Source organism: Entelurus aequoreus, linkage group LG02 (genome assembly GCF_033978785.1).
Source record: "Entelurus aequoreus isolate RoL-2023_Sb linkage group LG02, RoL_Eaeq_v1.1, whole genome shotgun sequence".
NCBI lineage: Eukaryota > Metazoa > Chordata > Actinopteri > Syngnathiformes > Syngnathidae > Entelurus > Entelurus aequoreus.
Genome location: NC_084732.1, coordinates 40,156,245 through 40,171,825, shown reverse-complemented (window position 1 = coordinate 40,171,825; position 15,581 = coordinate 40,156,245). Strand labels below are relative to the sequence as shown.

The following is a 15,581-nucleotide window of genomic DNA, read 5'->3' as shown; positions in this document are numbered from 1 at the left end:
AGCTAAGAGCCGGAGATTCAAGAAATACACGGCGCACTTACCCGTGTAAAAAAATTATCCAAGAAGGGGGACTTTAAACGATGGTTTAGTGTGGCTGAAACGGGGCTTAGGCTAAATAATTATTCATTTAAGGGGCTATCTGGCTTAGTGTAGACATAGCCTGAAGAGATATGACCAAACTAAACATTTCAAACATGACCCGGGCAATGAACCATGACAGAACCACCATTACATGTTATGTAGACCACAAGGAAATGCTTTAAATGTAGAAAAAAATCATAATATGACCTCTTTAAAACAAGTAAGTCCTAATGGGAATTAAACACCTCTACTGTATACTACAACATTTATAAAATAAATAAACCGTAAGCTGTGACCAGTTTTCATTTACAAAAACAAGAAATTGGAACAAATCAAGGACATTTTGTGGCAGATGTATTATTTCATTCAGAGCTTTTGGCTTGAAGTGTGTTCTGTTGTGTTCATGTCACATCCCACGCTGCACTTAGCCACATGAGGCCACGTCAACATTGGCTTTCTTGTCCGTCCCGCTGAGAAGTATTGTGTCGTCAAGATACCGCCCACCGTTTTAGCCACGCTCTTGCCAAGAAGAGCGCGTGGTGGCAGCTGAGGCTCCGATTAAAAAAAGTGCTTCAGTCACAACCTGTCCTGAGACAAGATGGTGCACACTCAGTTTTGCCAATGAGCTGCGCATGAAATAACATCTCGTATTGAAGATTTTTCTCCCTGAAGTCCATAGCTCTTTCACAGTGGAGAAGTTAAGTGTGTGTGTGCATGCGTGCATGTGTGTTGGGCTTCTCAAAAGACATAAAACACTAAAGATTAACAATAGAGGGATATATCTTTTGACAGGAGTTTAATGTGACTGCATGACGTCAGGAAGAAGAAAGCCACTAAGGCCTAACAACTACCTTCCATGTCTCTCTGCAGAGGGCATTAGGTTGATACAGCGTTCTTTTATTTACGATATCAAAGGTATTATTCCATCCATCCATCCATCCATCCATCCATTTTCTACCGCTTATTCCCTTTGGGGTCGCAGGGGGTGCTGGAGCGAATTTCAGCTACAATCGGTCGGAAGGCGGGGTACACCCTGGACAAGTCGCCACCTCATCACAGGGCCAACAGAGATAGACAGACAACATTCACACTCACATTATCATTATTTCATTATGTTTCCTTCCTCAGAGATGTTGTTGCTTCCTGGTAAAACGTGTATATAAACAGCTTGCTAGGTTTTGGACTCCAACATCTCTTACTCTTTAAGATGTATTTGTCTGCACACAAGAATATTTTACTAATAGTGTTTAGGGGAAGTTTCAACATTGTTGACGTGATGTGTATGTCTTTTATGGCAAAGGTACTGATCCTTCTGAGGGTTCACGTACTTAACTTTATTAGTAACAATTCGTACTTCCTCTATTTTGTTAAATTTGATGAATACTTGGTGCTGTGTCAGACTAAGAGGACTTCACTAATATATCCAATCTCTACAGTCTTTATTTGTTTATGAGAGTGTTTAACCTTTTTTTTTGTGGTGGAAAAAGTCACACTTGAGATCTCTGTTTTGTTGACTTCAATGTAAGGCTGGGCGATATATCGATATACGCGATATATCACGGGTTTGTCTCCGTGCGATATAGAAAATTACTATATCGTGATATTGGAGTATACGTTCTCACGCAGTTGCTGTTAGCTGCGGACATTACACTGCAGGCTCTTCCCACTCTTTCTTGTCTGTCCTTCTCACAGACAGCGAGCGCACCTTCTTACACACGTCACATACTGTCACGACATACGTCACATACGTATACGCCCTCGCGCAGCAGAGAGGTAGCAGCATGGCTAAAGTTAGCTGTGGTGGGAGTGGTAATACGAGAGAAAGAAGGTGCGAATCTGGTAACAAATGAAGGAAGAATTAATTCCAAGAAAAACAGCACGGGGTCCATGGCTTCAAGTGGGAATATGTCGAACAGACAACCGTAATTTGTCAAGTGTGGGGCAAAAGTGTTGCTACAAAAAGTAGCATTACTGCTCATATGTAGCATCATTTGAAAAGTCACCTGCTAGAGAATGTAGAGTGCTTACTACGCATGTCAACATCTCTGTTCGGTGCCACACGCCCACACCAACAAATTGCCGAGGCAAACATTTCCAGATCAACACCGTATGAAAAAAATAGTCAACAACAAAAGAGATAACGTCCGCAGGAACCTACCACATAGCGAAGAACGTACACAATTTGATTTCCTATTAAGCAGCTAATTTTTATTTGACACTTATTGAAATATCTTGTGTGACATCATGTACAAAAGTGCACTTTATTTGTTTTAAACTATTGTAGTGGCGTTCTGTACAAAAAGTGCACTTTAAAGGCCTACTGAAATTATTTTTTTTAATTTAAACGGGGATAGCAGATCCATTCTATGTGTCATACTTGATCATTTCGCGATATTGCCATATTTTTGCTGAAAGGATTTAGTATAGAACAATGACGATAAAGTTCGCAACTTTTGGTCGCTGATAAAAAAAAGACTTGCCTATACCGGAAGTAGCGTGACGTCACAGGAGGTAGGATTCCTCACAATTCCCCGTTGTTTACAATGGAGCGAGAGAGATTCGGACAGAGAAAGCGACGATTACCCCATTAATTTGAGCGAGGATGAAAGATTCGTGGATGAGGAACGTTAGAGTGAAGAACTAGAGAGGCAGTGCAGGGTGTATCCTTTTTCGCTCTGACCGTAACTTAGGTACAAGGTCTCATTGGATTCCACACACTCTCCTTTTTCTATTGTGGATCACGGATTTGTATTTTAAACCACCTCAGATACTATATCCTCTTGAAAATGAGAGTCGAGAACGCGAAATGGACATTCACAGTGACTTTTATCTCCACAACAATACATCAGCGAAGCTCTTTAGCTACTGAGCTAACGTGATAGCATCTGGCTCCAATGCAGATAGAAACAAAATAAATAAATCCCTGACTGGAAGGATAGACAGAAGATCAACAATACTATTAAACCATGGACATGTAACTACACGGTTAATAATTCTCAGCCTGGCAAAGCTTAACAATGCTGTTGCTAACGACGCTGAAGCTAACTTAGCAACTTAGCAACCGGACCTCACAGAGCTATGATAAAAACATTAGCGCTCCACCTACACCAGCCAGCCCTCATCTGCTCATCAACACCCGTGCTCACCTGCGTTCCAGCGATCGACGGCGCGACGAAGGACTTCACCCGATCACAGATGCGTTGGCGGCTAGCATCGGCTAGCGTGTCTGCTATCCAAGTAAGTACTCCTTGTTGTGTTGCTACAGCCAGCCGCTAATACACCGATCCCACCTACAACTTTCTTCTTTGCAATCTCCATTGTCCATTAAACATTTTGCAAACGATTCACCAACACAGATGTCCAGAATACTGTGGAATTGACCGATGAAAACAGAGCAGTTTGTATGGTGACACATTGGGTACGAATACGTCCGTTGCCGTCGTGACGTCACGCGCATACGCATCATCCAAAGACGTTTCCAACTGGAAGTTTAGCGGGAAATTTAAAATTGCACTTTATAAGCTAACCCGGCCGTATTGGCATGTGTTGCAATGTTAAGATTTCATCCCTGATATATAAACTATCAGACTGCGTGGTCGGTAGTAGTGGGTTTCAGTAGGCCTTTAATTTAGTGTTGTTTTGATTTGTCATCTTAGAGACATCATGCACAAAAGTGCACTAATAGCTTGTTTTAAAATGACTGACAATTTTGCACTTTCTGTTTTGAAATGACATGAGTGTTTGTGCCACTGCTTAATAACTGTTTAATAAATACAGTGTTGGTCAATTGACTTAGTTGTGATTTCCCTCTCTGCATTAAAATTTAAAATGAGCATATATTAATGCAGTATGAAGAAGAATGTTTTAATGTAGACACATAGAATCCTCATACTGCTGTGATTATATGTATCAAGTGTTCATTCAAGGCTAAGGCAAAATATCGAGATATATATCGTGTATCGCGATAAGGCCTAAAAATATCGAGATATTAAAAAAAGTGTTGTGGTTTTGCAGGGGAGGTGACGGCGACAGACACTAGATGGCAGTATGTACAATTATTTATTATATATATAGTAACATACATATATATATAATAATAATAATTAACAATACTAATAAACTAGAATGGAGTGTGACAAAATCCAAGAGTGTATGAGAGTGACTATGTGTGTAGATTAGCTGAAGTGTGTGTTACCAAGTGTTGCACGAGAGAAGAGGAAGTCCAGGGGCAGGCAGGTGATCCGGGGAGATAGAGAGGCGTCAGAATCCAGGGACGAGCAAGGAGTCGGGGAACGAAGGAGGCAGTCAGGGAAGCAGGGGAACGACGAGGAATGACGAGTCACACAGCAACGTCAAACACAGGAACGGAGGTCTGCAGTAGGATGACACGACAATGAGACACGGAAGGGAAAACAGACAGAGAGAGGAGGATTGCATCAAGCAGGATGATCGCTTACTATACGCCAATTGAAGACTATATTCCGGCGGCGGCAAGCCAGGTTGTCCACGCTTATGAAAGCAGCTACTTCATTAACGGCAGGTGTGCTGATAGATGATTGCCGCCAGCTGTGGAGGTGCGTGGCCGCGGTCTGCGCGGCGCGTGTGGGGGCGTGTCCTGCGGTGCTTGCAGTGCGCAAGGATGAGGGCGAATTCCAATGCGCCCAGGCCGTGACAAAAAGGCCATATCGCCCAGCCGTACTTCAATGTAATATGGTATTCTTTTTATGACTACAATTGTCACTTGCCTCGTTGCGCTTCAAAAGTGCGGCTTCAAAACATTGCTGATTTTTTTTTGTGGATATTGTAATATGTTTGGTCTAAATTAAGTGTAAAATTAAGTCTCTACTCTATGTATGTCTTGCATTTATTGCAGTACAGTATTTCTCTTATTTTCTATTATGTTATTATGTTGTAGCAATCGATAAAGATATTCACCTAGAGGGACTTCCGTTTTCGGGTTAAAGGTAAACACGGCGGCTAATCTTGGAGATATCTTTACCATGACAATCGAGTTGACAAACTTATGGCAGAAAAACTTTTTGATGGACTTCATCTTCAACTTCATCTATTTATTCATCTTCATTTGATTATCCTGTTTAGGGTTACGGGGTCAGCAGCCTAAGCAGAGAAACCCAAACGTATTTCTTCCCCAGCTACTTCATCCAGATCCTACCGGGGGATCCTAGGCCAGCTGGGAGAGAGTTTCTCCTATTGGTCAAACGTGCCCTGAATACCTCCCCATGGAGGCGTAGGAGGGGCATCCTAACCAGATAACCGAGCCACCTCATCTGGCTCCTCTCGATGTGAAATAGCAGCAACTTTACTCTGAGCCTCTCCCGAATTACAGCGCTATTCACCCTATCTCTAAGGGTGAGCGGCAATCTTGTCCTTTCAGGCACAACCCAAAGCTCATGACCATAGGTGAGGACAGGAACGTAGTTTGACCAGTAAATTGAAAACTGTGCCTTCCAGCTCAGCTCCCTCTTCACCACAACGGACTGATGCAGACTCAACATAACTGCCAACGCTGCACTGATTCGCCTGTCGATCTCACAATCCACTCTTCCCTCACTCGTGACCAAAACATCAAAGTACTTCAACTCCTTGGGGCAGGATCTCATCCGCAACCCAGAGATGAGACTCAACCCTTTTCCAGGCGAGACTTAGACTTGGACTGAGGTGCTTATTCTTATCGCAGTCGCTTCACACTCAGCTGCAAACCGTTCCAGTGAGAGTTGAAGATCACGGCCAGATGACCACATCAGTTGAATAAAGTTAAAATCTAATTGTGCAGCCACCAAAGCAGATCCCCTTAACGCCCTGACTGCACTTTGAATTTCTGTCCAAAACAGTTAGGGTTACAATTGGTGACAAAGAGCAGCCCTGGCGCAGTCCAACCCTCACTGGAAATGGGTCCGATTTACTGCCAGCAATGCTGACCAAGCTCTGACAATGATCCTACAGGGAGCAGACAGACCACAATCTGATGGCACGATGCCCCATATTCAGGAGCACTCCCCACAGGATCCCCCGAGGGACAAGGTTGACTGCTTTCTCCAAGCCCACAAAACACATGGAGATGGGTTGGGCAAACACCCATGCACTCTCAAGGATCCTGCTAAGAGTTAGAGCTGCTCCTCATGAATCCAAGGTTCGATTATCCAGCATAGCCTCCTCTCCAGTACACCTGAATAGACATTACTTACCAAGATGGCTGAAGAGTGTGATCCCACGATAGTTTGAACACAACCTCCGGTCCCCTTTTTTACAGAAAGCCTCTTTAACTCATGCTTCATCAACAAACCTTCTCCACATTGGTGAATCATTGACGTGAGCAATTAAAAAATCCAGACGCCAGTACTAAATTGGAGATAATGGATCCGCTTATTGCTAACAAAACGCCATCACAGATTAACCTTTTTGATGCACTTCATCATCATCAGCTCCACATGACATTGTTGAGCACTTGGCGTGAGCAATATGGAATGAAAATGCGGGGCATGCAATGCTAACAACACGGAATTGTAACAACACGCTATAATAGTTGTAGCTGTGACTGTCATATGAGGAGGTCATAAACAGCTTGTTATGTCCTAACTATGAAAATATTTGATTTATTCAAATTTAGTCTTTGCGGAATTTTTTTTATCACGGCTAGGTCTGGAACCAATTAGCTGCAATAAATGAGACACAAAGTTATCTTTATCTTCAGAAATTCACCTTATAAAAAAAAAAAAGTCCCAACGATTGTCACACACACAATGGGTGTGGTGAAATGTGTTCTCTGCATTTGACCCATCCCCATGTTCACCCCCTGGGAGGTGAGGGGAGCAGTGAGCAGCAGTGTGCGCTGCGTTCGGGAATCATTTGGTGATTTAACCCCCTATTCCAACCCTTGATGCTGAGTGCCAAGCAGGGAGGCAATGGGTCTCATTTTTTGTAGTCTTTGGTATGACTCGACCAGGGTTTGAACTCACGACCTCCCAGTCTCAGGGCGGACATTCTAACCACAAGTCCACTGAGCTAGTGGCTCAACATTCACGTGACATTACTGACAACAAGTGACCAGTCAGTGTAGATATACACAACCACATATCATCAAAATCTGTTTATTTCTCTCTAAAAAAAACTTTAAAAAACTATACCATAAATGATACTTATTATCAACTATGGACAAAATCTAATGAATCAGATTCAACTATAATAATCCTTAGTCGAAAATAGCCATAAAAAAATGTTCCATACTGCTTACTTTAACGAGGGTCGCGGGTAAGCTGGAGTCTATCCCAGCTGACTTTGGGCAAGAGATGAGGTACATCCTAGACTGGTCATCAGCCAATGGCAGGGCACATACAGACAAACAATAAATGACACTCACATGAGTACCTACTGACAATTGAGTGTCTTCAATTAACCTAACATGTATATTTTTGGAATGTGGGAGGAAACCGTAGTACCCAGAGAAAACCCACGCACACACGGGGAGAACATGCAAACTTCACACAAAGATGTCTAAACGGAGATTGGAAACCAGATCTCCCAGATCACCTGACTTATGGACCTATATGATAACCATGGCAACAATGGCTACGAATGGCATATTTAAAAAAAAAAAAATTAAACAAATGTATTGTACAAATGGCATATTACAATAAAGAAGGACATACTTTTTTTGTGTGATTGACAGTTATTTGATGACTTCATTGATCACAACTTCTCCTCTGCTAATTATTCCTACTTTGGAAGAAAATGCATCACTACAGGTCACACTTGTGCTTGTTGTGCATGCATGTGTGTGTCTGTGTGTGTCTTGAATTGAGTATTTTTTTCAAGGAAAATAACTACTGGTAGATTCAGGTCAATATTGTTAAATGCCTTTGAAACAGCACAAAATCTTGGAGGTCGAACCATCATCGTGCACAACAGCCCATCAGCAAATCCCAAGAGACTTTAGCTCATTGTGAGCATTGAGAGGACTAACGCCACAAGAAAACATTACTTTTTTGTGATTCCAGAAGCACAAAACACAAGCAAACCAGGAATTGTAGTGTGATTATAACAACTGACAGAGAAATGCAACATATCATGACTTGGGATGGGAATCAAAAACATCCCAGTGTATCAATTTCCTTGGAATCACTTTCCAATTTTTCAAACGATTCCCTTCACAATTCACGCAACGTGAGTGGTGAGTTCAGACAACAACATGGTGCTCAGGCCGCGGAAACACTTTAAAGTTTGGCTACACTTTACAAGAAAGGATTGCAACAGTGCTACTTCTAATAATTGCAAGGTTGTTATTTCATCAAAATGACATACAAGCAATACGTTGAAACATATAAACACACAGCATGCAATAACTATAAATAAATGTTGTGTTTTTAACCACTCCAAAGTCATCTCAGCAGCAGTCGTCTGACGTGAATATGACAGGTGCTAACACAGCCTATAATGTTAGCGGTATTACCTGTTAAATTGAATTGAATGCCTTCTCATTTAGATGGGTATTATGAGGGACAGTTTCTGACTGGCTTTGAGGCAAGTAGTACTCGCTCCAGTTCACGTCTGCCGCTGGACAAATGTTACCGAGCAGTGACTAAATTTGAGGTCAAAAGCTTGCATCCATTTGCTACAGTAGATGCTCCTAATTTTCGGTAGGTGAATGTTAAAGGCCTACTGAAACCCACTACTACCGACCACGCAGTCTGATAGTTTATATATCAATGATGAAATCTTAACATTGCAACACATGCCAATACGGCCGGGTTAACTTATAAAGTGCAATTTTAAATTTCCCGCTAAACTTCCGGTTGAAAACGCCTTTGGATGATGACGTATGCGCGTGACGTAGCCAGTGAAACAGGAGTATCGGTAGCCCATTGAAGTCAATACAAAAAGCTCTGTTTTCATCTCAAAATTCCACAGTATTCTGGACATCTGTGTTAGTGAATCTTTTGCAATTTGTTTAATGAACAATGGAGACTGCAAAGAAGAAAGTTGTAGGTGGGATCGGTGTATTAGCGACTGGCTGTAGCAACACAACAAGGAGGACTTACTTGGATAGCAGACGCGCTAGCCAACGCTAGCCGCTAACCGCATCTGTGATCGGGTGAAGTCCTTCGTTGCGCCGTCGATCGCTGGAATGCAGGTGAGCACGGGTGTTGATGAGCAGATGAGGCCTGGCTGGCGTAGGTGGAGCGCTAATGTTTTATCAAAGCTCTGTGAGGTCTGGTTGCTAAGTTGCTAAGTTAGCTTCAGCGTCATTAGCAACAGCATTGGTAAGCTTTGCCAGGCTGAGAATTATTAACCGTGTAGTTACATGAACATGGTTTAGTGGTATTGTTGATCTTCTGTCTATCCTTCCAGTCAGGGATTTATTTATTTTGTTTCTATCTGCATTTGAGCCAGATGCTATCATGTTAGCTCAGTAGCTAAAGAGCTTTGTCGATGTATTGTCGTGGAGATAAAAGTCACTGTGAATGTCCATTTCGCGTTCTCGACTTTCATTTTCAAGAGGATATAGTATCCGAGGTAGATTAAAATACAAATCCTTGATCCACAATAGAAAAAGGAGAGAGTGAGGAATCCAATGAGCCAGCTTTTACCTAAGTTACGGTCAGAGCGAAAAAAGATATGTTTTGCACTGCATTCTAGTCCGTCACTCTAACGTTCCTCATCCACGAATCTTTCATCCTCGCTCAAATTAATGGGGTAATCGTCGCTTTCTCGGTCCGAATCGCTCTAGCTGTGTTGAAAACAATAGGAAAATATGAGGAAGCGAACAACTGACTACGTCACGCTACTTCCGGTAGGGGCAAGGCTTTTTTTTATCAGAGACCAAAAGTTGCCAACTTTATCGTCGTTGTTCTATACTAAATCCTTTCAGGAAAAATATGGCAATATCGCGAAATGATCAAGTATGACACATTCCACACAGCAGAAGACTGCTATACGGATCCGCCTTCAAGTCGCCCAACCCGCGTTACTGTCACGTTCGTTTTGGCTCCGCCTAGAGGATACAGCTCCGCCTCTGAAAATTGTACGGTCAGACAGCTGATCCTGAGCGGACTCGTGTCTGATTCGCATACGCGGACGCGACAAACTAAGCCGGCGCGCGCCGCCTAGAGTTATAGGCTCCGCCTACGCGCGCTGAGCCGACCAATGTCTGCACCCGCAGACGTGGATGCGCCTACTAGCGTGTACGCGCATGAGCCAAGATCTCTGGACTTTCTTTGCTGGAACACGAACGTAAGTATAGATTTATTGATTTATTGCTACATTCGCAGTAAAGATCAGCCTTTGTGTTTCCATCATCATTTATGTATGATTGTAATGACGTTGTTTGATATTAGGACTAGCAGTAAAACTTTATATTCTGTAAAAAAAGGCTTTTATTTCCAGCGCCGCCTCCCAGAATGCTTTGCATGGGGACGTGCGTCTGACGTCACGTATCCAGAGAATTCGAAATGGCTGCACGCGGGAGGTGAGGCCCGAGCAAAGAAAAGTGGAAAAGAGTGTTATTCGTCAAAAAACCCACACAACGACGGTCATTTTTTCGCCGTGCTATTGTAAAATTGTCTTTTATCTGTGTTTTGTGTTCCGGGGGACCCCGACTCCAGAATGTGAAAGTTTCCCGCGTGAAGCCGTGAGTAACGTTCAATACAGTTAACTTACGCTATCTTTTGTTAGACGCTGTGAATGTGTGTAGGTTACATGCTACGATATTCCACATATTTCCAACTGCTTGAAACGAAAGCGTATTACTTTATTGTCAGTGTTGTTTAGGCCCAGGTCGCTAACGTTACTTCGTTAGTCAACAACGTAACGTTAACGGAATGGAAACAGCCGTTCTTTGCTATTAATATGAGTGTGTATTATTGTTTTCTTTGTTCTTTAGTGGAGCTCGAGATCCTGTTTACTGTGGACTAGCTGTGTGTGACGCCATGTTGTTTTTGTTTCCATTACAAAAAAAAAGGTATGTCTATGTGTTTTTTGGCATAGTTAATTGTAGAAAAAAATATAAAATGAGGTGATGTGAGTGGGAAAAATTGCTGCACATATTAAGGATCCTTTTTCTTGATCTATATTTTTGTTATTTGCTGATGTATATATTTTATATGCTGTTTTTTATTTAATTAATTTATTAGAGACTATTTTATGCTTTATTTACCTTTTTTTTATTATTATTATTTTATTTACTATTATTATTATTATTTCCACATGTAAGCATAAATAATTGATCATATTAGTACATTGTTTGATTGCTTTGCTTAATGCATTCCATAATTTAATTCCACATACTGATATACTGAAGGTCTTAAGTGTTGTACGTGCGTACAAATGTTTTAAATTACATTTCTCTCTAAGATTATTTTTCTCCTCTTTTTTTGAGTGAATTGTTGTATATTCTTGGGTAGCAGGTTATAGTTTGCTTTGTTTATAATTTTAGCTGTTTGCAAATTCACTATGTCGTGGAATTTCAGTATCTTTGATTCAATAAATAAAGGATTTGTGTGTTCTATATATCCAACATTATATATTATTCTAACTGATCTTTTTTGTAACACCGTTAATGAATGAAGTGTACTTTTGTAATTATTTCCCCATATTTCTACACAATAATTCAGATATGTAACACTAGTGAACAGTAGAGAATATGAAGTGATTTTTTGTCTAGAACATGTTTTGCTTTATTCATTATTGACGTGTTTCTTGCTACTTTATGTTGTATATTTTTTACTTGAGATTTCCAGTTCAATTTATCATCAATCATTATACCTAGAAATTTGGTTTCATTTACTCTTTCAATTTCTATTCCGTCTATTTGTATTTGTGTTTGACTTTCTCTTCTACTGTTACCAAATAGCATTATTTTAGTTTTACTGAGATTCAAAGATAGTCTGTTTTTGTCAAACCATCTTTTTAATTTGTTAATTTCTTCTGTTATTATTTGTATTATCTTCTGTGTGTTCTCTCCTGAACAAAACGCTGTTGTATCATCCGCAAATAATACTAACTTTAAATATTTTGTAACTTTACAAATGTCATTTATCTAGACATTGAATAATTTAGGTCCTATATTGATCCCTGAGGTACACCACTGGATATATTTAGCGTTGTAGACGAAACAACCACATTAATATTAAAGATATGGTTAACATTCTTAGTGCTAAAGATATTCCCCTCTCCTTGTATCCCTTCTCCCAGCTCCACCGTCTCGCCGAGTGCCAGCAAGAGTCATGAGTACTTGTCAACTCGACTCCTCAACTGGAGATAACTTTCTAGGTAAAGACTGATCTCCAAAATAATATCTCAGCATCCAGTAACCATGGTTAATAGATCACAACCATTTAAAACCAATGTATCTCCCTTAGCACCTCACCATGGGGAAGGATGTATTCATATGCCTTCACCAGCACATGCATTAAACATGCAGAGAGCTACACAAGGTAGGGACTGATCTCTGTATACACTACACCCATAATTTCAAACCCTACTTTACGATTGAGCTGAAGTTCTGACTATTATGACCTGTACTTTTACCTTTCTTATAGTTCTTACCACCTTGGGGCACCATTCAGGTAAAATCTCAGCTCATCTTACTTGCTTATTTGTATACACTAACACCTGTGCATGCTTTTGTCCACGTTGTTCCTTTGACGATGAATAAATACCCCTTTTCTTTCTTTCTACATTAAGGGTGCCTTTTCATCTGATTAAATTTATAATGAACAGGGACATTGCGGTTGTCCCAAGTGGATGGTATGATGATAGGATGGTTTTCTGGCCCAGCTATAAAAACACCGACAGAATTGAAAGGGCCGTTTTAAATGAGGAGCAGCATGAGCCAAACTGGCCAAGATTTGACGTTTCTGTTGTCCGAACTTGTGGTATGCAAATTCATAATCTTCTTGTTTAAAAATAACGTCATAGTTGCTTCTCTTTATGCTTGGAATAACCTATTGTGTCTATTTTCTGACCAGGTCTCTTGTAAGAGAGAGACCTGATTTATCATCATCAATAATAATAATATTCTGTTCAGCTCTACAGCTAATTTGAAACTCATGTTCATTTTAACATATTCAATTTTAGACAACTACAAAGACGCATTAAAAATAATGCAACAATATGGAAAGGGCTGCGACACCTCAGACCTGCAATCTGAGGCAGAGAACGAGGAGCTGCCGGAAAAAAGGAACAGGAAGCCAGTGTAAGTGTGTTCCGTCTTGTTTTTGTCATGTTTCTACAGTAATAGGAAGGTTATTTCCGGTAGCATTCAAAAATAGACCAGAGATGCTTGTACTATATGTATATTTGGCAATTTTGGTATTGCAATAATCCTAATGATATGGTTACCTAACAGCCATCGTCTCGGGGACTCAGATGATAGCGAAGAAGACCTGGGAAATAGTGACCTCACATCTCTGGGGTTGGCAAGCCAATTGCACAGGCAGAGTAAGGAATAATCTCTTAACATCGAAAACAACGAAACCACCACATTAATATTAAAGATATGGTTAACATTCTTAGTGCTAAAGATATTCCCCTCTCCTTGTATCCCTTCTCCCAGCTCCACCGTCTCGCCGAGTGCCAGCAAGAGTCATGAGTACTTGTCAACTCGACTCCTCAACTGGAGATAACTTTCTACGTAAAGACTGATCTCTGAAATAATATCTCAGCATCCAGTAACCATGGTTAACAGATCACAACCATTTAATACCAATTTATCTCCCTTAGCACCTCACCATGGGGAAGGACGCATTCATATGCCTTCACCAGCACTGCATTAAACATGCAGAGAGTTACACAAGGTAGGGACTGATCTCTGAAATATTAGTGTATAGATAGGCCCCTTGGGTATTACCAGTCATGGTTAACTGATGGCTCTCTCACAATGCCCACCTCACTAGGAACGGCAGTCCCTCCTCGACTCCCTCCACCCCCCTCACCAGCAGCCCTCAACATGTGGCAGACAGAGGAGCCTGGATCCAGCCTGGCCTACAGGCCAACATGGCGAGGGGGAAGAATGGCCGACAACATTTCCTGCTCTGGTGAGCAATAACTGACAAACACCGGATGGTCATTATGTGCCACAAATTTTGGAAAAAATTCAAATTCACAAGCAATCACATATTTTCTTCAAACTTTGTCAATAACTTTTGTCATTAACTAAGGTCAATAGCTAATGTCAGGATTATGAGTAATGAGGATAAACACTGAAACATGTTAATTTTATACTGCTGTTTGTCAACAGCGCCTGAGGTAATCCACATCCTTAGCCTGCTGGAAACTATTAAGCACAACCAAGACCAGCTGATTGCGAAGGTAAACTTCTTAAGCCTTGAATAGGTCAATAATTCATAATGACATTGATTTTGATTCATTATTATTTTTTAAAGAAAGAAACAGCCTACATGGCAGCTTTGTGTGATTAGAGTAAACATTGCTACATTTTCTTGTTACATTTCACCTGTTTGCTCTTTAAATACCACTTTTAAAGTTTTTTATTTATTTCGATCGTATTTTTTAAAAATGTGCCCTGGGGCCGTTAAAAAATGACCTGCAGGCCGCAAATGGCCCCCGGGCCGCACTTTGGACACCCCTGGCCTACACGAATACAAACATAGAATGATAGTACAAATATAATAAGAAAACAATGTCAACCTCCCAAAGTTGGGTTATGGATATTTATTTATGCCCCCCACCCCCAACCCCCCGCCGCCGTCATCCAACAGAGACAAACAAGTACTCTGATCAAGGAACCAAATAACGATATTGTTTAAACATTTTGGATGTCTTGCACACCTATACCCTGATCACAAATTCATAGTTTACGCACCTTATTTTAACCACCTCCAGTAACTTTAAGTCATGCTTTTTTTTTCAAATGTAATCTCCTTAATACCTATCACATATTTTGTATTGTGTAAGCATACTTGGCTTTGGATGCTACATACCATAAACGTATCTGTCTTTTAATCTTGTTTGATTACAGGTGCTGTGAGTAAAAATGTGTTGACAAGGTCAGCCACGGACGCTGAGGTCACCAAACACGCCATCAGGTGGTTCAGCTTGGCGGGGGATCGGGCAACGAGGAGACGAGTCCCGCTTCCACCTCCTCAGGAGGAATAGAGATGTATATGTATAAATAAACAACCTTTTATTGGACTTCTTGTCATTCACCAGTTATTCATTTTCTGATATGTTAGCTGTGCATGGAGCAGCATTTCCTTGAAGTTGTAGCCTAATAGATTAAATACGTATATTTACTTTTTATATATATATTTATATATTATATATTTACTTTATAGAGTGAATTGACCATTTTCTGTTTCTGCATATTGACAATATTGTTGGTTTAAAAATACAAGGCAATGCATATGTAAGCCTATATTGCTGTAGTAGGGCTTAGTGAATTTTTTAGTTTCCTATTTTATCCTACAGCAAGAACAGAGGGGATTTTGAAAATAAGATAAAGGGGTCCAATACGGCCAGATGAG

At 40.8% G+C, this 15,581-nt stretch overlaps 2 protein-coding genes across 2 annotated transcripts in view; one reads left to right on the top strand and one right to left on the bottom strand.

Annotated features, from left to right (window-relative positions):
- spon1a (spondin 1a) overlaps window positions 1–15,581 on the bottom strand; it is a 200,639-nt gene that overhangs the window by 168,718 nt on the left and 16,340 nt on the right. The gene's annotated exons all lie outside the window — the stretch shown is intronic.
- On the top strand, window positions 10,977–15,219 carry LOC133663219 (uncharacterized). Its single transcript, XM_062067528.1, has 11 exons — window positions 10,977–11,056; window positions 12,289–12,366; window positions 12,456–12,530; window positions 12,636–12,662; window positions 12,781–12,971; window positions 13,174–13,291; window positions 13,445–13,536; window positions 13,652–13,729; window positions 13,819–13,892; window positions 13,992–14,132; window positions 15,077–15,219. Exons 3-9 carry the CDS (start codon window positions 12,475–12,477, stop codon window positions 13,869–13,871), a joined length of 615 nt encoding a protein of 204 aa, XP_061923512.1. The 5' UTR covers window positions 10,977–11,056; window positions 12,289–12,366; window positions 12,456–12,474; the 3' UTR covers window positions 13,872–13,892; window positions 13,992–14,132; window positions 15,077–15,219.